The sequence below is a fragment of the Scyliorhinus torazame genome, chromosome 14, assembly GCF_047496885.1.
Source record: "Scyliorhinus torazame isolate Kashiwa2021f chromosome 14, sScyTor2.1, whole genome shotgun sequence".
NCBI classification, from domain to species: domain Eukaryota; kingdom Metazoa; phylum Chordata; class Chondrichthyes; order Carcharhiniformes; family Scyliorhinidae; genus Scyliorhinus; species Scyliorhinus torazame.
In genome coordinates, this window is record NC_092720.1 from 179278431 (window position 1) to 179305097 (window position 26667).

Genomic DNA, 26667 nt, shown 5'->3' on the forward strand with positions numbered 1-26667 from the left:
ACCAGATGGATTTTTACAACAACAGACGATAGTTGCCATGGTCACCGTCATTCAGACTAACTTTACAATTCCAGAGTTATTCATTGAGTTGAAATTCCACCAGCTTTCCCCTTCATTGAGAGTCCAACCGCATCAAAGGAGGGTGTCCTGCTACTCTAACCAGGTGCTTCCCCTTCCCCTGCACACGCACACACATGCCCACCCCTCATTGGCAGCCCCCGCCTCGAAGAGCTGCCCCCTCAGGAGTCCGTTCGTGATGTGCCCGCTCGGCCTGCCTGTTATCGTGTGTTTAACCCCATTTCCGTTCTGCTCCTAATTTGCGTCTCTCTGCCATCAGATGGATGCGATTTCTCAAGCACTCGCTGATGTCGAGCCCCAGGCAACAGTCATTCGCCGGGTGATTACAGCCAAAAAAGTAACTCCCTTTCTTTCATAGCTTCTTTTAGTTTTTGTTGCAAAACTTGAGGGGAAGTTTGGGAGGGGGTGGGGCGTGTGCTGGTTGGATCCTCAATGCAAGGTAGGAATGTCTATTCAACTGGCCAGTCATGTTTATAATGATTCTGCACAGGCAGCATGGGCGGCTGCTAGTTGCGAGGACCCCCACCCGACAACAGGGCAGCCCAGCTCCACAGCACACTGGCCTTTCCTTCTCTCCTTGTCCCACTCCCTCAATTTTCTCTCTCCTCCGCCTGTGGATTCCCCCCCCCCCTCCCCCTCCCCCTCTGCAGTGACAGTCTCGATCTTCCCATCCCCCATGTCCTCCCCGTCCTTCCTCCTTACCCCAGTCCGCCCCTCCCATCCCACCTCTCACCCCCCACCCCTCATCCTTCCCACCTAACCTTATACCCCCCATCCCCCTCTCATCCCATCCTGCCACTCCAGCTGTCATTCGGAAAATGTTCCCAAAAGCATTTGATAAGGTACTGCACAATTCTACGTAAGATAAGAGCCCACGGTGTTGGGGGCAGTACATTAGCATAGATAGAGGATTGGCTGACTGATAGAAGACATGAATATGTGGGACATTTTCAGGATGACAACCTGTGACTACTGGAGTGCCACAGGGATCCATGCTGGGATCACAATTATTCACAACATATATTAATGACTTGGAAGAAGAAAATGAATGCTCTATTGCCAAGTTTGCGAAATACACAAATATAGTTGGGAAGGCAAGTGGTGAGGATGACCAAAGAGTCCACAGAGGGATATAGACAGGTTATGTGAGTGGGCAAAAAACTTGGCAGGCAGATGAAATATAATGTAGGAAAATGTGAATTTATGCACTTTGGTAGGAAGAATAAAGGAGCTGAATATTATTTAAGTGGAGAAGGTCTGCAGAAAGCTGCAGCACACGGAGATTTGGAGGTTCCCGTGCATAAAGCACAAAAAGCTGATATGCAAATTCAGGTAATTGGGAAGGCTCATGGAATGTTAAGTTTTTATTTCAAAGGGAATGGAGTATAAAATAGGGAAGTATTGATAAAACTATACAAGGCACTAGTTAGACAACATCTGGAATACTGTGAACAGTTTTGGTCCCCTTATCTAAGGAACGAAATACTGGCGTTGGAGGCAGTCCAGAGAAGATTCAAAGAACAAAGAAAAGTACAGCACAGGAACAGGCCCTTCGGCCATCCAAGCCTGCGCCGACCATGCTGCCCGACTAAACTAAAATCTTCTACACTTCCTGGGTATTAGCGAGAGGCAGCATGGTTTTGTGAAGGGGAGGTCGTGTCTCGCTAACTTGATAGAGTTTTTCGAAGAGGTCACAAAGATGATTGATGCAGGTAGGGCAGTGGATGTTGTCAATATGGACTTCAGTAAGGCCTTTGACAAGGTCCCTCATGGTAGACTGGCACAAAAGGTGAAGTCACACGGGATCAGGGGTGAGCTGGCAAGTTGGATACAGAACTGGCTAGGTCAAAGAAGGCAAAGAGTAGCAATGGAAGGGTGCTTTTCTGATTGGAGGACTAGGTTGAACCCAGGAATGGAGGGATTTCCTTATGAGGAGAGGTTGAGTTGTTTGGACCTGGACACATTGAACTTTAAGTGAATGAGAGTTGACCTTATTGAGACCTGCAAGCTTCTCAGGGGGCTCTCGCCAGGGTTGATGCTGAGAGGATGTTTCCTCTCAGCATCTCCCAGTGAGCCAGAGAAGACAGAGCCAGGAGTGAGACACAGCTATGAGTGAGTTTGGGAATTTGAATTTAGGTGGGAATTGAATTAAATCAATAAGGCAGCTCCTTTTAAATTTCAGGAGTTTAAATTAATTTAAATTAAGCTAGTATTGTGCAGTGTGGGTTAACAAGGGCTGCCCCACCCACTCACATAACTGGTTGGCAGTTAAGTGTCAGTCCCTTAAATCTACCTTGATCTAAAAGCAGGTGGGGGAGGGGAGTCAATTCAGGACAGTTTAAAAAGAGCAACTTGTAAACTCACTCCCAGTGAGCCAGAGAAGACAGAGCCAGGAGTGAGACACAGCTAAGAGTGAGTTTGGGAATTTGAATCTAGGTGGGAATTGGAAGCTGGGTGGGTAGGAAGTGCTTTTTATCCCTGGTAAGTGACTGGTAAGTAGTGCTTCTGTTTTTCTGTTTCTTTTCATTGGTATATTTATTTATTTTTCCTTTGTTTTTTTTTGTTGAAATTGTAGTTGTTGAAGTTTACCAAAGGTTTAAGACATGGCAGGAGATCTCAGACCCGTGTCATGACCTCGTGTGCGATGTGGGAGCTCAGGGACACGTCCACTGTCCCTGGCTCCTTCACATGCAAGAAGTGTGTCCAGTTGCAGCTCCTGTTAGACCGCTTGACGGCTCTGGAGCTGCGGATGGACTCACTTTGGAGCATCCGCGATGCTGAGGACGTCGTGGATAGCACGTTTAGCGAGTTGGTCACACCGCAGGTGAAAGGTACTGAGGGCGATATGGGTGACCAAATGGGTGACCAAAAGACAGAGCAAGAGTAGGAAGGCAGTGCAGGTGTCCTCTGCGGTCATCTCCCTGCAAAACAGATATACCGCTTTGGATACTGTTGAGGGAGATGGCTCACCAGGGGAAGGCAGCAGCAGCCAGGTTCATGGCACCGTGGCTGGCTCTGCTGCGCAGCTGGGCAGGAAGAAGAATGGCAGGGCTATAGTGATAGGGGACTCGATTGTAAGGGGAATAGACAGGCGGTTCTGCGGACGCAATCGAGACTCCAGGATGGTATGTTGCCTCCCTGGTGCAAGGGTTAAGGATGTCTCGGAGCGGCTGCAGGACATTCTGGGGGGGGAGGGTGAACAGCCAGCTGTCGTGGTGCACATAGGCACCAACGATATAGGTAAAAAACGGGACGAGGTCCTACAAGCTGAATTTAGGGAGCTAGGAGTTAAACTAAAAAGTAGGACCTCAAAGGTAGTAATCTCAGGATTGCAACCAGTGCCACGAGCTGGTCAGAGTAGGAATGTCAGGATAGAGAGGATGAATGCGTGGCTCAAGAGATGGTGCAAGAGGGAGGGATTCAAATTCCTGGGACATTGGAACCGGTTCTGGGGGAGGTGGGACCAGTACAAACCGGACGGTCTGCATCTGGGCAGGACTGGAACCGATGTCCAAGGGGGGGTGTTGGCTAGAGCTGTTGGGGAGAGTTTAAACTAATGTGGCAGGGGGATGGGAACCGATGCAGGAAGTTGGAAGGTAGTAAAACAGGGACAGAAATAAAAGGCAGTAAGGGGGAAAGTGTAAGGCAGAGAAGCCATAGTCAAAAATCAAAAAGGGTGACAGTGCAAGGTACAGTGACTGAGGGGAGCTCAGTGAATAGGACCAGGAATACTAAAAGAAATAAGACGGGAAGTGAAAACATTAATGGTAAGCGACGCGGCAGGTTGTTACATGAAGATATGGGTTCAACGACAAGGAAAATTAGGAGAAAGATTAAGAGGAAATATAACTTAGGAGAGGTTACTGATCGAGGTGTTAAGATTCAGAACAGAGGTAAAAAAGCCAACATAAGTGTACTTTACCTGAATGCTCGTAGTATTTGGAATAAGGTAAATGAGTTGATGGCGCAAATCATCGTGAATGACTATGATTTAGTGGCCATTACTGAAACATGGTTAAAGGATGGTCACGACTGGGGAGTTAAATATCCGAGGGTATCAAACTTTTCGGAAGGACAGAGTGGATGGTAAGGGAGGTGGTGTAGCTCTGTTATTTAAGGATGACATCCGGGCAACAGTAAGGGATGACATCGGTGCTATGGATGAAAAGGTTGAATCCATTTGGGTGGAAATCAGGAATAGGAAGGCGAAAAAGTCACTGATAGGAGTAATCTATAGGCCACCAAATAGTAACATTATGGTGGGGCAGGCAATAAACAAAGAAATAACTGATGCATGTAGAAATGGTACAGCAGTTATCATGGGGGATTTTAATCTACGTGTCGATTGGTTTAACCAGGTCGGTCAAGGCAGCCTTGAGGAGCAGTTTATAGAATGTATCCGCGATAGTTTCCTAGAACAGTATGTAATGGAACCTACAAGGGAACAAGCGGTCCTAGATCTGGTCCTGTGTGATGAGACAGGATTGATTCAGGATCTCATAGTTAGGGATCCTCTCGGAAGGAGCGATCACAATATGGTGGAATTTAAAATACAGATGGAGGGTGAGAAGGTAAAATCAAGCACTAGTGTTTTGTGCTTAAACAAAGGAGATTACAATGGGATGAGAGAAGAACTAGCTAAGGTAGACTGGGAGCAAAGACTTTATGGTGAAACAGTTGAGGAACAGTGGAGAACCTTCCAAGTGATTTTTCACAGTGCTCAGCAAAGGTTTATGCCAACAAAAAGGAAGGACGGTAAAAAGAGACAAAATCGACCATGGATATCTAAGGAAGTAAGGGAGAGTATCAAATTGAAGGAAACAGCATACAAAGTGGAAAAGATTAGTGGGAGACTAGAGGACTGGGAAATCTTTAGGGGGCAACAGAAAGCTACTAAAAAAGCTATAAAGAAGAGTAAGATAGATTATGAGAGTAAACTTGCTCAGAATATAAAAAGAGATAGTAAAAGTTTCTACAAATACATAAAACAAAAAAGAGTGGCTAAGGTAAATATTGGATCTTTAGAGGATGAGAGGGGAGATTTAATAATGGGAGATGAGGAAATGGCTGAGGAACTGAACAGGTTTTTTGGGTCGGTCTTCACAGTGGAAGACACAAATAACATGCCAGTGACTGATGGAAATGAGGCTATGACAGGTGAGGACCTTGAGAGGATTGTTATCACCAAGGAGGTAGTGATGGGCAAGCTAATGGGGCTAAAGGTAGACAAGTCTCCTGGACCTGATGGAATGCATCCCAGAGTGCTAAAAGAGATGGCGAGGGAAATTGCAAATGCACTAGTGATAATTTACCAAAATTCACTAGACTCTGGGGTGGTCCCGGCGGATTGGAAATTAGCAAACGTGTCACCACTGTTTAAAAAAGGAGGTAGGCAGAAAGCGGGTAATTATAGGCCAGTGAGCTTAACTTCGGTAGTAGGGAAGATGCTGGAATCTATCTTCAAGGAAGAAATAGCGAGGCATCTGGATGGAAATTGTCCCATTGGGCAGACGCAGCATGGGTTCATAAAGGGCAGGTCATGCCTAACTAATTTAGTGGGATTTTTTGAGGACATTAACAGTGCGGTAGATAACGGGGAGCCAATGGATGTGGTATATCTGGATATCCAGAAAGCCTTTGACAAGGTGCCACACAAAAGGTTGCTGCATAAGATAAAGATGCATGGCATTAAGGGGATAGAGGATTGGTTAATTAATAGAAAGCAAAGAGTGGGGATTAATGGGTGTTTCTCTGGTTGGCAATCAGTAGCTAGTGGTGTCCCTCAGGGATCAGTGTTGGGCCCACAACTGTTCACAATTTACATAGATGGTTTGGAGTTGGGGACCAAGGGCAATGTGTCTAAGTTTGCAGATGACACTAAGATAAGTGGTAAAGCAAAATGTGCAGAGGATACTGGAAGTGTGCAGAGGGATTTGGATAGGCTAAGTGAATGGGCTAGGGTCTGGCAGATGGAATACAATGTTGACAAATGTGAGGTTATCCATTTTGGTAGGAATAACAGCAAAAGGGATTATTATTTAAATGATAAAATATTAAAACATGCTGCTGTGCAGAGAGACCTGGGTGTGCTAGTGCATGAGTCGCAAAAAGTTGGTATACAGGTGCAACAGGTGATTAAGAAGGCAAATGGAATTTTGTCCTTCATTGCTAGAGGGATGGAGTTTAAGACTAGGGAGGTTCTGCTGCAATTGTATAAGGTGTTATTGAGGCCACACCTGGAGTATTGTGTTCAGTTTTGGTCTCCTTACTTGAGAAAGGACGTACTGGCACTGGAGGGCGTGCAGAGGAGATTCACTAGGTTAATCCCAGAGCTGAAGGGGTTGAATTACGAGGAGAGGTTGAGTAGACTGGGACTGTACTCGTTGGAATTTAGAAGGATGAGGGGGGATCTTATAGAAACATATAAGATTATGAAGGGAATAGACAGGATAGATGCGGGCAGGTTGCTTCCACTGGCGGGTGAAAGCAGAACTAGGGGGCATAGCCTCAAAATAAGGGGAAGTAGATATGGACTGAGTTTAGGAGGAACGTCTTCACCCAAAGGGTTGTAAATCTATGGAATTCATTGCCCAGTGAAGCAGTTGAGGCTCCTTCATTAAATGATTTTAAGAGGAAGATAGATAGTGTTTTGAAGAATAAAGGGATTAAGGGTTATGGTGTTCGGGCCGGAAAGTGGAGCTGAGTCCACAAAAGATCAGCCATGATCTCATTGAATGGTGGAGCAGGCTCGAGGGGCCAGATGGCCTACTCCTGCTCCTAGTTCTTATGTTCTTGTGGGAGAGTCTAGGACCAGAGGGCATAATCTCAGAGTGAGGGGTCGTCCATTTAAGACAGATAAGGAGGAATTTCTTCTCTCAGGGTAGTGAATCTGGAATTCTTTACCGCAGAGAGTTGGAGAGGGTCATTCGATATGTTTTAATCAGGGAAGCAATCTAAGGTTATGGGGATAAGGCGGGAAAGTGGACATTAGTCGGATTTTAAACAAATATTTCACATCTATCTTCACCCAAGAGAATGAGGAGGTAGTTATGGTACTCGGGGAGAGAAATTGTGAGGTTCTTGAGCAAATTGTCAGAGGAAGTGACAAGGTATTGGCGGGCTGAAAAGTGGGCAAATCTCCAGGTCTGGATGAATTGTGTCCCAGGCTGCTGTGGGAGGTGGGGGAGGAGATTGCCGGGGCTCTGACCCAAATTTTTAATTCCTCTCTAGCCACAGGGGAGGTGCCAGAGGACTGGAGAACAGCTAATGTGGTCCCAGTATTTAAGAAAGGCTGTAGAGACAAACCAGGGAACTACAGCCCAGTGAGTCTCACATCAGTGGTTGGGAAACTACTGGAGAAGTTTCTGAAGGAGAGAATCTACCTCCACTTGGAGAGGCAGGGTTTGATCAGGGGTAGTCAGCATGGCTTTGTCAGAGGGAGGTCATGCCAAACAAATTTGATTGAATTTTCTGAGCATGTAACCAAGTGTATAGATGAGGGTAGTGCAGTTGATGTAGTTTACATGGATTTCAGCAAAGTTTTTGACAAGATTCGATATGGGAGTCTTATTAAAAAGGTAAATGCACATGTGATACAGGGTGATTTGATAAGGTGGATTCATAATTGTCTTAGCTGTAGGAGACAGAGGGTGATGATAGACGTCTGCTTTAGTAACTCAAAGCCAGTGACCAGTGGTGTACCACAGGGATCTGTGCTGGGCCCCCTGTTTGTCATTTATATAAATGACATAGATGACTATGGGAATGGTAGCATCAGTAAGATTGCGGATGACACACAGATTGGCCGGGTGGTTAACAGTGAGGTTGAGTATCTTGGGTTACCGGAAGATACAGACAGGATGGCCAAATGGACAGACAAGTGGCAGATGGAATTTAACGTTCTAAAGTGTAAAGTGTCCTGCTCCCCCTCCCCCACCCCTGCTCCCCTCCCCCACCCCTGCTCCCCCTCCCCCACCCCTGCTCCCCCTCCCCCACCCCTGCTCCCCTCTCCCACCCCTGCTCCCCTCCCCACCCCTGCTCCCCCTCCCCTACCCCTGCTCCCCCTCCCCTACCCCTGCTCCCCCTCCCCTACCCCTGCTCCCCCTCCCCTACCCCTGCTCCCCCTCCCCTACCCCTGCTCCCCCTCCCCTACCCCTGCTCCCCCTCCCCTACCCCTGCTCCCCCTCCCCTACCCCTGCTCCCCCTCCCCTACCCCTGCTCCCCCTCCCCTACCCCTGCTCACCCTCCCCTACCCCTGCTCCCCCTCCCCTACCCCTGCTCCCCCTCCCCTACCCCTGCTCCCCCTCCCCTACCCCTGCTCCCCCTCCCCTACCCCTGCTCCCCCCACTCCTGCTCCCCTCCCCCCACTCCTGCTCCCCCTCCCCCACTCCTGCTCCCCCTCCCCCACTCCTGCTCCCCTCCCCACTCCTGCTCCCCTCCCCACTCCTCCCCTCCCCACTCCTGCTCCCCTCCCCCACTCCTGCTCCCCCTCCCCCCTGCTCCCCCCCCTGCTCCCACTCCTGCTCTCCCCCCACCCCTGCTCCAACTCCCCCCACCACACCTGCTCCCACTTTCCTCCACCTCCCTTCCCACTCCCCTACTCCCACATCCCACTCTCCCTACTCCTACATCCCTCTCTCCCTACTCCCACATCCCACTCTCTCCTGCTCCCATATCCCACTCTCCCCTGCTCCCACATCCCACTCTCCCCTGCTCCCACATCCCACTCTCCCCTGCTCCCACATCCCACTCTCCCCTGCTCCCACATCCCACTCTCCCCTGCTCCCACATCCCACTCGTCCCTGCTCCCACATCCCACTCTCCCCTACTCCCACATCCCACTCTCCCCTATTCCCACATCCCACTCTCCCCTATTCCCACATCCCACTCTCCCCTTCTCCCACATCCCACTCTCCCCTACTCCCACATCCCACTCTCCCCTACTCCCACATCCCACTCTCCCCTGCTCCCACATCCCACTCTCCCCTGCTCCCACATCCCACTCTCCCCTGCTCCCACATCCCACTCTCCCCTGCTCCCACATCCCACTCTCCCCTGCTCCCTTCATCCCACCCTCCCCTGCTCCCACATCCCACTCTCCCCTGCTCCCTTCATCCCACTCTCCCCTGCTCCCACATCCCACTCTCCCCTGCTCCCACATCCCACTCTCCCCTACTCCCACATCCCACTCTCCCCTACTCCCACATCCCACTCTCCCCTACTCCCACATCCCACTCTCCCCTGCTCCCACATCCCACTCTCCCCTACTCCCACATCCCACTCTCCCCTGCTCCCACATCCCACTCTCCCCTGCTCCCACATCCCACTCTCCCCTGCTCCCTTCATCCCACTCTCCCCTGCTCCCACATCCCACTCTCCCCTACTCCCACATCCCACTCTCCCCTGCTCCCACTCTGCCCTGCCTCAATTTTCCACTCCCCACCCATTCCTCTCGCTCCCCCACCACAGCTCCTCTGATGGTAGTATTTACTGGAATCTGTACGTACTACGGTTCATCATTTGGGCAGAGTTGCAAGTAAAATTCATGTTTCCTATTTTTGATACTACATTATTCAAATGTAAATTGTTGTTTCTCCCTGATGTAACAAACGTCTAAATGTGTCATCCTAAGCAGTAAGAACCAGTCAGTATGGTACAGGATGCAGAACTGCATGATTGCCGATGATCTTGAACGAATGGGAGATGCTGTTTGAACAAGTACACTGGCATTGGATAAATGACACAAAGCAATACCGCTCAACCACCCCACAGCTCCTCCCGCTCCTGCCACCCCCTCCCCGCTCCCACCAACCCCTCACCCCCCCCCCCCCCCCCCCCCCCCCCCCGGAACTCTTTTCACCTCCATCTCCCACTCTCTCCCACATTTATCCACATTTAAAAACCGGTTACGTATTCCATTAGACTGCTTGCTCTTCACACACAACATTAAACAACGTCTTATATTTATAGAGGATTTTTTTAGGCCCATAGCAGACAGTGAGAGGCAGGTAGCGGGATATAATATGCTGTGATCTGTACATATAAATATATGTATGTGTATATCTACCTCCGTAATGCTCCTCGGTGGGTGGTGAAGACTGCGACTCAAGCATTTCTCAGAGGAATGAATCCCTGACTGCACTGTAGCACAATGGTTAGCACTGTTGCTTCACAGTTCCAGGGCCCCAGGTTCGATTCCCGGCTTGTGCGGAGTCTGCACGCCCTTCCCGTGTCTGCGTGGGTTTCCTCCGGGTGCTCCGGTTTCCTCCCACAAGTCCCAAAAGACGTGCTGTTAGGTGAATTGGACATTCTGAATTCTCCCTCTGTCCCCGAATGTGGCGACTAGGGGCTTTTCACAGTAACTTCATTGCAGTGTTAATGTAAGCCTCCTTGTGACAATAAAGATGATTCTATTCTGTGGAATAAGGTAGCGCCTCTAGTTTGTCACTGCAGTGAGATGTTCAATGTGCTGTAGCTGCTGTGACGTTTGCCAGCAAATCAGTTCTGAGGGGTGCGCTAATAAGGGATCCTTAAAACGAGCGGTTATGAAAAAAAATGTTCCCTTCAGTGGAAACGAGCATTAGCTGGAGGCCGTCACTATCAGAGGAGGAATTCAGAAGAAACCTCTTTACCTAGTGAGTGGAATGTGGAGCTCGCTAAGCAGATTGTCTGGATGTACAGGGTGGGAAGCGAGACGGGCACATGAGGGAGAAGGAAATATAGGGTTACGATGATAGGTTCAGATGAGGAAAGGCGAGGAGGAGACATTGACAATTCGACCGACGTGTGGGTGTCCGTGTCTCCCCCCCCCCCTCCCCACCCGTCTCCCCCGTCCCCCCCTTGAGAAGGCTAATTAGCATGAGGAAAGACTGCCTGCAGTTCTCTCCCAGCTCCCTTTCCAGCCACCCTGCTGGTCACAATTTGAATATTTTGAATTTCTGTGCGCAGACCAGGTGATGATTGGGGATTTGATGTCTCCGCAATCTGAAAACTTTGCTTTTGGAAAGTCAAACTAATATTTTGACGGGTTGAGACTCGCCTCTGTCTCTCAGCTTGTTGCACTTTCTGAAGTGTGTTGAACACCAGACAAAAGCTGCAGCAGGTGTGTTAGTTTATCATTTGTGTTTTGAATTACCACATGTTTTGTGGACAGATGTTCGAAGTATTCTAATTATAACTGGCCGGGAAAGAGAGTGCGAAACGCAGGCAAATACTCATTTTTTCTTTTCATGTTAATTCCCGTTTTAAAAGTCCAGGGGGGGTTGTGAAAGCAAATCCTCTGAAGGAACACAGGAGCATAGAGAGCAGCATAAGAATATAGGACTCTGGAGTGGACCACAGTATTCCTACAGTGCAGGAGGAGGCCATTCGGCCGACCAAGTCTGTACTGAGCCTCTGAAAGAGTACCCTTCCTAGGCCCACTCCCCCACCCTATCCCCATAAACCTGCACAGCGATGATGGACAATCCTCCAAACCTGCACACCTTTGGACTGTGGGAGGGGGTAGCACGGTGGCGCAGTGGTTAGCACTGCTGCCTCACGGCACCGAGATCCCAGGTTCGATCCCGGCTCTGGGACACTGTCCGTGTGGAGTTTGCACATTCTCCCTGTGTTTGCGTGGCCACGCTAAATTGCCCCTTAATTGGGAAAAAAAAAGAATTGGGTGCTCTGAATTTAAAAAGAAATCTATTGATTGTGGGAGGAAAGCGGAGCACCTGGAGGAAACCCACGCAGACATGGTGGGGGGCGGTGGTGGCTTGCAAACTCCACAAAGACAGACTATCATCAGAGGCCGTAATCGAACCCGGGTCCCGAGCGCCGTGAGGCAGCAGTGCTGCCCATGCCACTGTGTCAGCCCTTCGAGCTTGCTCCGCCATTCGATAACATCATGACTGATATGGTTGTGGTCTTAGCCCCACTTTCTATCCTCCCCCGGCACCCACCCACCCACCAACGCCCCAAATCACTTGTCTATCAAAAACCTGACTTTCACTCTGCCTTGAATAAATTCAATAACCCAGCCTCCACTACTTTCTGGGTGAAGAGAGTTCCACAAACTATTATGAGAGAGAAAAATTCCCCTCCGTCTTAACTGGCTGGCCCCCACGTTCCCTGACTGTGGTCTCTCCCACAAGTGGAAACATTCCTGGTGTCTACCCCCCACATCGAGCCCCCTCTGGATCTTGAAAAGCTTCAAAGTGAGCTCATCTCTCACTCTGAAATGCAAAAACAGGGTGAGTGGGCCTTTGTCCCCTGGATAATGTCGGGCTGTGTACTTATTTAAGGGTCGAGTGAACGGGAGGTTAATCCTCAGCAGAGTAACAGTGGAAGTAATGTGAAAGCGAGGCCGAAGGGCCTATGGGTATTTCTGAAGGCAGAGGTCAGCACAGCGACAGTGGTAGTTTGAGGGTGGAGATACGGGAATGACGGTGAAGGGCAGGGGAGAAGGGGCTACCACCCCTCTGAGGAGCATACCCATCCCATCCAACAACTCCCATTTCCAAAGAGGAAGCAAAGGAAGATGAGTCGAAAAGGTTAGGGCCAGAAACGAGACCAAAAGGTGAACCCTTCATCTATGTTCTCCATTTCGCCATTAAAGAAAATACTTTCCTTGACCAATTTCTATAAAATGAGACACTTGGAGAAAACTGGTGTGTCACCTTCTGAATCTCTAACTCTGTAAGCACTTGACACACGTATGTGGGCAGCACGGTAGCATTGTGGATAGCACAATTGCTTCACAGCTCCAAGGTCCCAGGTTCGATTCCGGCTTAGGTCACTGTCTGTGCGGAGTCTGCACATCCTCCCCGTGTGTGCGTGGGTTTCCTCCGGGTGCTCCGGTTTCCTCCCACAGTCCAAAGATGTGCGTGTTAGGTGGATTGGCCATGATAAATTGTCCTTAGTGTCCAAAATTGCCCTTAGTGTTGGGTGGGGTTACTGGGTTATGGGGATAGGGTGGAGGTATTGACCTTGGGTAAGGTGCTCTTTCCAAGAGCCGGTGCAGACTTGATGGGCCGAATGGCCTCCTGCACTGTAAATTCTATGATAATCTATGTATGTGGCTTGCCACTCTTGGGCGTCACCCTGATGTTCCATCCACTTGGCATTCGGATCCCAGTTAAAGTTTCTGCCTTCAGAGTTTAGCCGTAACTTCATTGCAGTGTTAATGTAAGCCTACTTGTGACAATAATAAAGATTATTATTATTTGTTTTGTGAGGTGAGAGCTGGTTGGGGGGGAGTAATTAAGTGTGTTGTTGGCTGCAGAACGCTGCTCCCCCACAGTGGTAAAACTGAGAGCCCGTGGAAGCAGTAATGTCTTGTATGACAAGAGTGTTGAATGATGGGCATGGCCTAGGGCGAGTGACAAAGCATCTTGTGATACTTTCCTGAAGCTGCCCACAAACCGCTGAGAAATATCAACACTTGCTCCATATTGTGGTGAACATCGGGGGTCACGTGACCTCCCTGACTGAGGCCTCGGCAAACCTCGGAGGCCGCGTGATGCCCGGCCTATCAGGGCGCGTGGTTCCAGCAAGCTGGGGGCCTCTAAAACCTGCAGAACAGATACAGTCTAAGAGACGAGTTAGAGTCGCTGGCTGGCATTTTAATGTTCCGTTATACTTTCTTTAAATAGTTTTGGCCCTAATTAAACGTTCTGTTTCTGCTATCCGCTGATGGTCAACTGTTACTTCACTCTACCTTTGCAGTAGCCATGTCGCACAATAACAGTATGCACTCTAGCCTAGAAGATGCCTAGAAGGCATCTTCTAGGCTAGAGTGGCCTGAAACAGTTCTTATTTTAAGGTCCGAGAATTGGATCTGCATGAGCAGTTAAACGTGGATCCTTTATTCTCTCTTCCTCTCGGACTCCCTCTGCTGGTACATGTATGTATGGTGACGTCAAATCGATAAAATGGCACATTGCAATTTCCAGGACACTGGAGGAATTATCGGGTATTTACAGTACAGATGCAGTCTATTTGGACCAGCAGGTCCGTGCTGTTCTCTACATCTCTCCCCTCCCACCCCTCTTAACCCCATCAACATACTCCTGCACATAGCTTCCCCAGAAATGTTCCTCTCTACAACCGCTGCTCGCAGTAGCGGGTTCCACATTCCCAGCACACTGGCTAAAGAAATCCCGCGTTAAATTATTTATCAGTGGTCATTCTATGTTCATGGCCCTCAGTTAATTTTTGGCCAGTTAGACATGATGGGCTGAATGGCCTCTCTGCACCATAACTCTTCTGTGGTTCTAAGATGGGTCCCGAGAAGGTGCAAATGAGAATAGCAGAGTAATTGCCAGGGGCAGGGGGTTTCCTCCTTCACTGCTGGCTTGGCAGCAAGCTGGTTGTGCTGTCGCTGTTATACTGCAGTCTGCGCCCAACCGCTGTTGCCTGCCAGGTGCCCCTTTCTCCGAGCGTGCGGGTATTTGCCCGCGCGTCGAGAGTCTGCGGCAGCCCGCCTCATTGGGTCGGCAAGTGTTTGCACTTTGGCTTCACGTAATGTGGAAGGCCCTGCGAGGTTTACGACGCGCTAGGATACCCACTGAGCGAAGTGTCTGATGCCTGGTGGAAGGTTCGAACCGCGTCCCGCAGGCCTCCACACCAATTGCCATCAGCACACTGCAGAGTCAGATCGTGATGCTCCCGGCTGCGCCGGGGTTTCCACTTAGCCTCGTCACAAAGCCAAAACTGAGGTACGGAACCGCGGTGGGTAGACAGAGCTGAGATGCTGGTTGGACTTCATTGGCTAGCGGAGTGACATGGCTGAATGGCCTCCTCCTATTCCAGTAGGGGTGGGGGGGGGGGATGGTGGCACAGCGACGGCAGTGTCACTGGACACATCACCCAGGGTCTCCGGGCGACACGGGGTCAAATCCCACCCCGGCAACTGGTGGAAATTAAATTCAGTTCTTAAATCTGGAATTGAAAACTAGTCTCAGTAAAGGTGACAACAATAATCGATTGCTTAAGAGCCCACCTGGTTCATAAATGTCCCTCTAGGGAGGGAAATCTGCCGTCCTTACCCGGTCCGGACGACAAGTGACTCCAGACCTCCCGCAATATGGTTGACTCTTACATGTCCCGCTGAAATGGCCGAGGGACACACTCCATTCAGGGGCAATGAGGAATGGGCTAAAAATGCCGTCCCAGCCATGGCTCCCCACATCAAAGTCAAAGACTTAATATTTTAACGTTGACCTCGGGCAAGATAGGTAGATTTTGTTGGCCTCCAGTTAGTTGCATTGTACTCCCCTATCTGAAGGATTGGTTGCAGCAAGGAAGTAGGGGGGGGGGGCATTTTCGCCCAGCATCTTCAATGCCAGAATCAAGCAATCGCAACTCATGAGGCACGGTCGAGGGCAGGGTAGAGATCCCCTCCGCTCCCCCTCCACCCTCACTGAGCACAAGTGCAAATTTTTCCACTCCCCAAAGCAAGCATGGCTTTGGTTGAATTTTTATCAGTGGGCAGCACTAAAGCTGTCGTCCAACATGAAGGACACTAGAACTTGCAAAGACCCCCCTTGTCGGATGAATGGGGAGTTTGCATCGTATTCTGATTTTAGTGGTGAAGGTTAAACCAGCCATGGGAGTTTGTTAACTCACTGATGCATGCACATGCTATGAGCCTGGCCTAACACACAGTGGGGTAGAGTTATTCTTCTCTGCCCAGCTGAGGTGGTTCTTTATTCCAGTCAAATGTGTTTTTAGTTGTGGAGTTTTTAGCACAATAAGTCAGTATGACAAGGTTTCTGGTTCTCAGGGCATGGGTTAGATACAGAGTAAATCTCCCTCTGCACTGCCCCATAAAACACTCCCGGACCGATACAGCACGGTGTTAGATACAGAATAAAACTCCCTCTCCACTGTCCCACCAAACACTCCCAGGACAGGTACAGCACGGTGTTAGATACAGAATAAATCTCCCTCTGCACTGTCCCATCAAACACTCCCAGGACAGATACAGCACGGTGTTAGATACAGAATAAATCTCCCTCTGCACTTTCCCATCAAACACTCCCAGGACAGATACAGCACGGGGTTAGATACAGAATAAAGCTCCCTCTACACTGTCCCTATCAAACACTCCCAGGACAGGTACAGCACGGTGTTAGATACAGAATAAAGCTCCCTCTACACTGTCCCATCAAACACTCCCAGGACAGATACAGCATGGTGTTAGATACAGAATAAAGCTCCCTCTGCACTGTCCCTTCAAACATTTCTGGGACAGGTACAGCATGGTGTTAGATACAGAATAAAGCTCCCTCTGCACTGTCCCATCAAACACTCCCAGGACAGGTACAGCACCGGGTTAGATATAAAATAAAGCTCCCTCTGCACTGTCCCTTCAAACATTTCTGGGACAGGTACAGCATGGTGTTAGATACAGAGTAAAGCACCCTCTACATTGTCCCTTCAAACACTCCCAGGACAGGTACAGCACGGGGTTAGATACAGAGTAAAGCGCCCTCTACACTGCCCCTTCAAACACTCCTAGGACAGGTACAGCACTGGGTTAGATACAGAGTAAAGCTCCCTCTACACTGTCCCTCATCAAACACTCCCAGGACAGGTACAGCATGGTGTTAGATACAGAGTAAAGCTCCCTCTACAGGTAACACATTTTGGAAGGTCTAATGCAGGTAGGGAATATTCAGTGAATGGTAGAACCCTCGAGTATTGAAAATCAGGGAGATCTAGGTGTACAAGTCCACAGGTCACTGAAAGGGGCAACACAGGTGGAGAAGGTAGTCAAGAAGGCATATGGCATGCTTGCCTTCATTGGCCGGGGCATTGAGTATAAGAATTGGCAAGTCATGTTGCAGCTGTATAGAACCTTAGTTAGGCCACACTTGGAGTATAGTAATCAATTCTGGTCGCCACACTACCGGAAGGATGTGGAGGCTTTAGAGAGGGTGCAGAAGAGATTTACCAGGAAGTTGCCTGGTATGGAGGGCATTAGCTATGAGGAGCAGTTGAATAAACTCGTTTTTTTCTCACTGGGCCAACGGAGGTTGAGGGGTGACCTGACAGAGGTCTACGAAATTATGAGGTGCATAGACAGAGTGGATAGTCAAAGACTTTTTCCCAGGGTAGAGGGGTCAATTACTAGGGGGCATAGGTTTAAGGTGCGAGGGGCAAGGATTAGAGGAGATGAATGAGGTAAGTTTTTTACACAGAGGGTATTGGGTGCCTGGAACTTGCTGCCGGAGGAGGTGGTGGAAGCAGGGACAATAGTGACATTTAAGGGGCATCTTGACAAATACATGAATAGGATGGGAATAGAGGGATACGGACCCAGGAAGTGTAGAAGATTGTAGTTTAGTCGGGCAGCATGGTCGGCACGGGTTTGGAGGGCCGTAGGGCCAGTTCCTGTGCTGTACTTTTCTTTGTTCTTTGTACACTGTCCCATCAAACACTCCCAGGACAGGTCCAGCACGGGGTTAGATACAGAGTAAAGCTCCCTCTACACTGTCCCCATCAAACACTCCCAGGACAGGTACAGCACGGGGTTAGATACAGAGTAAAGCTCCCTCTACACTGTCCCTCATCAAACACTCCCAGGACAGGTACAGCACGGGGTTAGATACAGAGTAAAGCTCCCTCTACACTGTCCCCATCAAACACTCCCAGGACAGGTACAGCACGGGGTTAGATACAGAGTAAAGCTCCCTCTACACTGTGCCCGTCAAACACTCCCAGGACAAGTGCAGTACGGGTTAGGTACAGAGTTATGCTCCTGTCCTGTCGTACCAGGTCAAGCTAGCCCATTTTATGATGGACTTGAATTCCACAGATATTAATCCAGCTTCCTCACATTAATTCAGTAACCTCCCCGTCCAGTACCAATTTGTCTAGTTTATTAACTCAACCCCTACCCGCTGTAATTCATTAACCCGTCCCCAGTGCCCTGTGCTACTGAAATAAAAGCAGTTGGTTTGACAGCAACTGAGGCGAGAGAAACAAGAGTTAACGTTTGGAATTGAATAAGTCCAGTTGGGTTTACAGTTGGTTGTTGAAGTAGGGCAGAAATGTGATTGATTTTTTTGCGGTCCAAGTTGGGAGTGGTGGCAGTGTTTGATGAGGTAGTGTAGAAGGACCTTTACTCTGTGGGTGGATATGAGTTCAAGACATGGGCACAGAGTCCGAGCTAGCAGCTGCCGGTGCAGTACTGAGTACGCAGCACTGTCAGACGAGGCGCTGTCTTTCAGATGAGACATCAAGCTGAGGCAGCTAACCAGGGCGGATGCTAAAGAATTGGCGTGTCGCCTTGCAGGGCGGTGACTGACTCCTCTTCTGACTGGATTGGCCGAGGAGCGCTTTGGGACGTCCTAAGGTGAGGGGTCACTTGCTGTGGGGAAACACTGTGTAACCAAGGAGTGTCTTTCTCTCTTTCTCTCTTCCCCCATCCAACTATCCCTCACCCCCACTCCTTCCCCACAGCCCAACGACCCGGTGACAAACATCTGCCAGGCAGCGGACAAGCAGCTCTTCACGCTGGTGGAGTGGGCAAAGCGAATCCCGCATTTCTCCGAGCTCCCGTTGGACGATCAGGTCATCCTGCTGAGAGCAGGTGAGGAACGGAGTGGGGGTCGGATGGGGATTGGGCTGGGGGACGGGGGGTGGGGTGGGTGGGGAGTGAGACCGCTTCACATCAAGGTGTGATCCACTAGTGCTGGCTGGTTGCCCTTTCCGTCCTGGTAACCCTTTTGGCATGGGGGGGGGGGGGGGGCAGTGAGCGTTAACGCCCCACCAGGGGAATTTTGGTTTCTTTATTCTTTCATGTTTACCCTTGCTGTTCATTCTTAACTTGAGGAATTTTATAAAGGACAAACTTAAAAAAAAAAAGATTTAGAGTACTCCATTCATTTTTTCCCAATTAAGGGGCAATTTAGCGTGGCCAATCCACCTACCCTGCACACCTTTGTGTTGTGTGGGCGAAACCCACGCAAACACGGGGAGAATGTGCAAACTCCACACGGATAGTGACCCTGAGCCGGGATCGAACCTGGGACCTCTGCGCCGTGAGGCAGCAGTGCATAAAGGACAAACATACACGGATGCACAGTGTTTAGGCTCAACACAAACTTGTTTATTTCCAAAAAAAAAATAATCTGAATGCTTGAATAAACGTTCTAAACTAGTGTAACAGTGCTGCGAGACTCTGGGCTGGTTAGCCTGAGTAACCCTAGATTCCCGTCAATATGTATATGCAGGATCGACTAACCCGTAGAATCCCCAGAGTGCAGCAGGGGGACATTCGGCCTTGTACCGACCCTCCAAAAGCGCACCCTACCTGGACCCAGTCCCCCAGCCCTATTCCCGTGTAACCCCACTTCACCTGCATACCCTTGGACTGTGGGAGGAAACCCGGAACACTGGGAGGAAGCCCACGCAGACTCAAGGAGAACATGCAAACTCGTCACAGACCGTCACCAGGGCCAGTGGGGGGGGGGGGTGAATCTCTGAACCCACGTGACCCCGTGACAGTGAGGGAGTGGCGAGGTAGTTCCAAGTGAGAACCTGAGGTAAAATAGAGCCCATGGGTGTGGCACAGGGTGCATTGCCGAGATTGTCCAGACTGGGGGAAGGGCAGGGAGATAGAAAGCTAGCGTTTGACTCAACGTTTCATAGACTTTACAGTGCAGAAGGAGACCATTTGGCCCATCGGGTCTGCACCGACCCTTGGAAAGATCACCCCACATCTCCACCCTATTCCCGTAACCCAGTAACCCCACCGAACCTTTTTCTGTGGATACTCAGGGCAATTTATCATGGCCAATCCACCTAACCTGCACATCTTTGGACTGTGGGAGGAAACCGGAGCACCCGGAGGAAACCCACGCAGACACTGGGAGAACGTGCAGACTCCGCACAGACAGTGACCCAAGCCAGGAATCGAACCTGGGACCCTGGAGCTGTGAAGCAATTGTGCTAACCACTGTGCTACCGTGCTGCCCTCTTTGATTTGTGAAGATTGTAGGTGGTGGTAAGCGGGAGGGCGAGGAGAGCTCCATGGCCGGATTGACAGTGGGTTGGAGCAGGGCATTGGTGAGGCATTTTGTTTTTGTTCGGCCCATTCCTAAGTTGCCCTCGAGTAGGTGGTAGTGAGGCATTTTCAACTGTGCAGCTTTCTGGGGCCATTTTGAAGAGCAGCCGCATTCAGTGGGCCTGTAGGCCAGACCAGGGTATGGATGGCAAAATCCCTTTCCTGAAGGACCTTAGTGAATCGGATGGGTTTTTATAACAATCTGGGAAGTTTCATCATCGCTATCAATGACACAGGTGCTTTATTCCACATCAATGCTCCAACAGGGGAGATGGTGCTAATGCCGCTGGACTTGTTATTGTGGGGCTAATGCTCTGGGTAAACTTGGGTTCAAATCCCACCAGGGCAGCGGGTGGAATCTAAATTCAATTAATAAAAATCTGGAATTTGAAGCGAGTCAGTGATGGTGACCATGCCAACTATCATCGATTGTCGATAAAATCCACCTTGTTCACTGATGTCCCCGTTTGGAAAGGAAATCTGCCGTCCTCACCTGGCCTGGCCTACATGTGACTCCAGGGTCCCCAGCAATGTGGTTGACTGAAATGGCCCAGCAAGCCACTCAGTTCACGGACAATTAGGAATGGGCTGCAAATGCTGACCCAGCCGGCGACGCCCCGCATCCCCATGGAAGAATAAAGGAAAAAAAAGATTAAATTCCTTCAGCTGCTGTGGTGGGTTTTGAACTGAAGTCTCCAGAGCAGTTGCCCAGCCCTTCAGATAGATCACTAGCCTGGTGACATTACCGCTCTGCCATTCCAAATGCCCGCATTTCTGCCCCCACCTTCCTCCTCACCCTCCCTTCCCCCGCCCTGCGCCCTGGTGTCTGCCTCTTCCTGACATTGAGCCTTGTCTCGTCCCTCCAGGTTGGAATGAGCTCCTGATCGCCTCGTTCTCGCACCGGTCGATCACAGTGAGGGATGGGATCCTGCTCGCCACCGGACTTCACGTGCACCGCAACAGCGCGCACAGCGCAGGCGTTGGAGCCATCTTTGACAGGTGGGGGAGGGGGGCCGGTGAACCTACTGCTTTTTATCATACTTTCTGGCATCGCCAGCTAGGGTCCGGCCTAATTACCCTAACTGCCCCTCGCTCGGCGTTTCTGAGAGGGGCAGTTAAGAGCCAGCCACATTGCTGAGGGGTCTGGAGTCACATGTAGGCCAGGCCGGGTACGAGCGGGCAGGTTTCTTTTCCGAAGGGGACATTCGTGAACATTGTTGGCTGCAGCGTGGGACTGCAGCAGGAACGTTCAAGATGCACTGGGTCAGGCACTTATCCTTCACCTCCGGGACACTCCTCACAATTACCTGGTTCACAGTGGGTGCCGGATGAATGTCAGGGTCTTTCTGAAAGGTTCTCCACTCTGAACTCCAAATATAATTTCCCATGTTGTGTATCTCAGAGAGCAATCTCCCTGGGAGGTCTCAGCCAGATGTTGGCAAATGTTAAATGTTGGGTTTCGACAGCAAAAGGCAGCTTGACTCAGGTTGGAATTAAAGCACTTTTTTGGGGGGGGAAAGATGTAGAGGGAGCTTTACTCTCTATATAACCCCGTGCTGTACCTGTCCTGGGAGTGTTTGATGGGGACAGTGTAGAGGGAGCTTTCCTCTGTATCTAACCCCGTGCTGTACCTGTCCTGGGAGTGTTTGATGGGGACAGTGTAGAGGGAGCTTTCCTCTGTATATAACCCTGTGCTGTACCTGTCCTGGGAATGTTTGATGAGGACAGTGTAGAGGGAGCTTTACTCTGTATCTAACCCAGTGCTGTACCAGTCCAGGGAGTGTTTGATGGGGACAGTGTAGAGGGAGATTTGTTCTGTATATAAGGTAGGGGAACTGGCAGCATGGGTTGGTACCTGGGACTTCGACCTGGGACCACTGTTGTGGCCATTTCGGTGACATGGATAGAGCAGGGACAGGAATGGATGTTGCAGGTTCCGGGGTTTAGGTGTTTTAGTAAGCTCAGAGAAGGAGGCAAAAGAGGGGGAGGTGTGGCGCTGCTAGTCAAGAGCAGTATTACGGTGGCGGAGAGGATGCTAGATGGGGACTCTTCTTCCGAGGTAGTATGGGCTGAAGTTAGAAACAGGAAAGGAGAGGTCACCCTGTTGGGAGTTTTTTATAGGCCTCCTAATAGTTCTAGGGATGTAGAGGAAAGGATGGCGAAGATGATTCTGGATAAGAGCGAAAGTAACAGGGTAGTTATTATGGGAGACTTTAACTTTCCAAATATTGACTGGAAAAGATATAGTTTGAGTACAATAGATGGGTTGTTTTTTGCACAGTGTGCGCAGGAGGGTTTCCTGAAACAATATGTTGACAGGCCAACAAGAGGCGAGGCCACGTTGGATTTGGTTTTGGGTAATGAACCAGGCCAGGTGTTGGATTTGGAGGTAGGAGAGCACTTTGGGGACAGTGACCACAATTCGGTGACGTTTACGTTAATGATGGAAAGGGATAAGTATACACCGCAGGGCAAGAGTTATAGCTGGGGGAAGGGCAATTATGATGCCATTAGACGTGACTTGGGGGGGATAAGGTGGAGAAGTAGGCTGCAAGTGTTGGGCACACTGGATAAGTGGGGCTTGTTCAAGGATCAGCTACTGCGTGTTCTTGATAAGTATGTACCGGTCAGGCAGGGAGGAAGGCGTCGAGCGAGGGAACCGTGGTTTACCAAGGAAGTGGAATCTCTTGTTAAGAGGAAGAAGGAGGCCTATGTGAAGATGAGGTGTGAAGTTTCAGTTGGGGCGATGGATAGTTACAAGGTAGCGAGGAAGGATCTAAAGAGAGAGCTAAGACGAGCAAGGAGGGGACATGAGAAGTATTTGGCAGGAAGGATCAAGGAAAACCCAAAAGCTTTCTATAGGTATGTCAGGAATAAGCGAATGACTAGGGAAAGAGTAGGACCAGTCAAGGAAAGGGATGGGAAATTGTGTGTGGAGTCTGAAGAGATAGGCGAGATACTAAATGAATATTTTTCGTCAGTATTCAGTCAGGAAAAAGATAATGTTGTGGAGGAGAATGCTGAGCCCCAGGCTAATAGAATAGATGGCATTGAGGTATGTAGGGAAGAGGTGTTGGCAATTCTGGACAGGCTTAAAATAGATAAGTCCCCGGGACCTGATGGGATTTATCCTAGGATTCTCTGGGAGGCCAGGGAAGAGATTGCTGGACCTTTGGCTTTGATTTTTATGTCATCATTGGCTACAGGAATAGTGCCAGAGGACTGGAGGACAGCAAATGTGGTCCCTTTGTTCAAAAAGGGGAGCAGAGACAACCCCGGCAACTATAGACCGGTGAGCCTCACGTCTGTAGTGGGTAAAGTCTTGGAGGGGATTATAAGAGACAAGATTTATAATCATCTAGATAGGAATAATATGATCAGGGATAGTCAGCATGGCTTTGTGAAGGGTAGGTCATGCCTCACAAACCTTATTGAGTTCTTTGAGAAGGTGACTGAACAGGTAGATGAGGGTAGAGCAGTTGATGTGGTGTATATGGATTTCAGCAAAGCGTTTGATAAGGTTCCCCACGGTAGGCTATTGCAGAAAATACGGAGGCTGGGGATTGAGGGTGATTTAGAGATGTGGATCAGAAATTGGCGAGCTGAAAGAAGACAGAGGGTGGTGGTTGATGGCAAATGTTCAGAATGGAGTAGTCACAAGTGGAGTACCACAAGGATCTGTTGTGGGGCCGTTGCTGTTTGTCATTTTTATCAATGACCTAGAGGAAGGCGCAGAAGGGTGGGTGAGTAAATTTGCAGACGATACTAAAGTCGGTGGTGTTGTCGATAGTGTGGAAGGAAGTAGCAGGTTACAGAGGGATATAGATAAGCTGCAGAGCTGGGCTGAGAGGAGTTTAATGTAGAGAAGTGTGAGGTGATTCACTTTGGAAGGAATATCAGGAATGCGGAATATTTGGCTAATGGTAAAGTTCTTGAAAGTGTGGATGAGCAGAGGGATCTAGGTGTCCATGTACATAGATCCCTGAAAGTTGCCACCCAGGTTGATAGTGTTGTGAAGAAGGCCTATGGAGTGTTGGCCTTTATTGGTAGAGGGATTGAGTTCCGGAGCCGGGAGGTCATGTTGCAGCTGTACAGAACTCTGGTACGGCCGCATTTGGAGTATTGCGTACAGTTCTGGTCACTGCATTATAGGAAGGACGTGGAGGCTTTGGAGCGGGTGCAGAGGAGATTTACCAGGATGTTGCCTGGTATGGAGGGAAAATCTTATGAGGAAAGGCTGATGGACTTGAGGTTGTTTTCGTTGGAGAGAAGAAGGTTAAGAGGAAACTTAATAGAGGCATACAAAATGATCAGGGGGTTGGATAGGGTGGACAGTGAGAGCCTTCTCCCGCGGATGGAAATGGCTGGCACGAGGGGACATAACTTTAAACTGAGGGGTAATAGATATAGGACAGAGGTCAGAGGTAGGTTCTTTACGCAAAGAGTAGTGAGGCCGTGGAATGCCCTACCTGCTGCAGTAGTGAACTCGCCAACATTGAGGGCATTTAAAAGTTTATTGGATAAACATATGGATGATAATGGCATAGTGTAGGTTAGATGGCTTTTGTTTCGGTGCAACATCGTGGGCCAAAGGGCCTGTACTGCGCTGTATTGTTCTATGTTCTATGTTCTATAACCCCATCCTGTACCTGTCCTGGGAGTGTTTGATGAGGACAGTGTAGAGGGAGCTTTACTCTGTATCTAACCCCGTGCTGTACCTGTCCTGGGAATGTTTGATGAGGACAGTGTAGAGGGAGCTTTACTCTGTATCTAACCCAGTGCTGTACCAGTCCAGGGAGTGTTTGATGGGGACAGTGTAGAGGGAGATTTATTCTGTACCTAACTCCGTGCTGTACCTGTCCTGGGAGTGTTTGATGGGGACAGTGTAGAGTGGGCTTTACTCTGTATCTAACTCCGTGCTGTACCTGTCCTGGGAGTGTTTGATGGGGACAGTGTAGAGTGGGCTTTACTCTGTATCTAACTCCGTGCTGTACCTGTCCTGGGAGTGTTTGATGGGGACAGTGTAGAGGGAGATTGATTCTGTATATAACCCCATGCTGTACCTGTCCTGAGAGTGTTTCATGGGGACAGTGTGGAGGGAGCTTTACCCTGCATCTAACCCTGTGCAGTACCTGTCCTGGAAGTGTTTGATGGGACAGTGTAGAGGGAGCTTTACTCTGTATCTAACACCGTGCTGTACCTGTCCTGAGAGTGTTTGATGGGGACAGTGTAGAGGGAGCTTTACTCTGTATCTAACCCCGTGCTGTACCTGTCCTGGGAGTGTTTGATGGGGACAGTGTAGAGGGAGCTTTACTCTGTATCTAACCCCGTGCTGTACCTGTCCTGGGAGTGTTTGGTGGGACAGTGTAGAGGGAGCTTTACTCTGTATCTAACCCCATGCTGTACGTGTCCTGGGAGTGTTTCGTGGGACAGTGTAGAGGGAGCTTTACTCTGTATCTAACCCCGTGCTGTACCTGTCCTGGGAGTGTTTGGTGGGGACCGTGTAGAGGGAGCTTTACTCTGTATCTAACCCCATGCTGTACGTGTCCTGGGAGTGTTTGATGGGGACAGTGTGGAGGAAGCTTTATTCTGCATTAAACCTATTCTCTACCTGTCAGGGATGTGTTTGATGAGATAGCTTGGGTTCAAAGGAACGGTGTTCTTCGACCTGCATGTCAGTTTATATGGGCTGGATTCTCCGCTGTCGGGATTTTCCGCTAAGCCGGCAGTGCCCCGAAGCCCGGCAATTTCCCGATGGCCCAATAGGAAAGCCGATTGGCCGGCTGTCGGGATGGAGAATCCCGCTGCCGGCGGGGGTCCGACGCACCAGGAAACCGGCGCGGCAGGATGCAGAATCCCGCACTGTGTCTCTCCACAGATTAACAACTGTTCACATCTTCCTGTAGGGTTCTGACCGAACTGGTCTCCAAGATGAGAGACATGGAGATGGACAAAACAGAACTGGGCTGCCTTCGAGCGATCATCCTCTTCAATCCCGGTACGTGGAACCCTTAAAGCCAGCAGAGCCAGGGTCAGCAGTATTACTGAAGGAGCAGCAATCAGTGATCTCCCGCTAGGACAGTGCGAGTTTGGGCTAGGACAGGAAGCTGGGGGCGGGGGATGGAGAACAGAGCAGCGAGCGAGTCTGGAGGTCTGTCTCACTTCACGCAATGGCACTTCACTGCTCAGTGCAAGTGAAGACTGCGGGGAAACAAACCTGTCGATGCACAGGTCAGAGTGAGCTGGCCCATACTGGGGGACGTGACTGCCTGCCCCTCCTGTGTTCCTACTGTCTGTCTTACTGCTGCGGATGTTAGTAGATTTAATTTGTTACAGTGCGTGTTGGCAGGCCTAAGGTCAGGGGCACGACAGCCGATACATTAGCGTTCGAAGGGACAAGTTGTTGAGGCTTTTCGTCTTGGGTTCGTCAGGACAGACACAAGAATGTCCCATGGAAAATGACCAGACAATGGTTGTCCGCACTGTTTTTTGCATGCTGCATCACACACAACCACACACATGCTGTATCACAC

At 49.8% G+C, this 26667-nt stretch overlaps 1 protein-coding gene across 4 annotated transcripts in view; it reads left to right on the forward strand.

Annotated features, from left to right (window-relative positions):
• The window catches only part of rxrba (retinoid x receptor, beta a), a 126937-nt gene that overhangs the window by 77263 nt on the left and 23007 nt on the right, over positions 1 to 26667 (forward strand). For 2 of the 4 annotated variants that reach the window (XM_072475248.1, XM_072475249.1), the window contains exons 6-9: positions 338 to 415; positions 18529 to 18658; positions 21001 to 21133; positions 26041 to 26132. In XM_072475248.1, coding sequence (XP_072331349.1) covers positions 338 to 415; positions 18529 to 18658; positions 21001 to 21133; positions 26041 to 26132 — 433 coding nt within the window. The remainder of the gene's footprint in view (positions 1 to 337; positions 416 to 18528; positions 18659 to 21000; positions 21134 to 26040; positions 26133 to 26667) is intronic. The other 2 variants (XM_072475250.1, XM_072475251.1) reach the window with 1 other exon arrangement.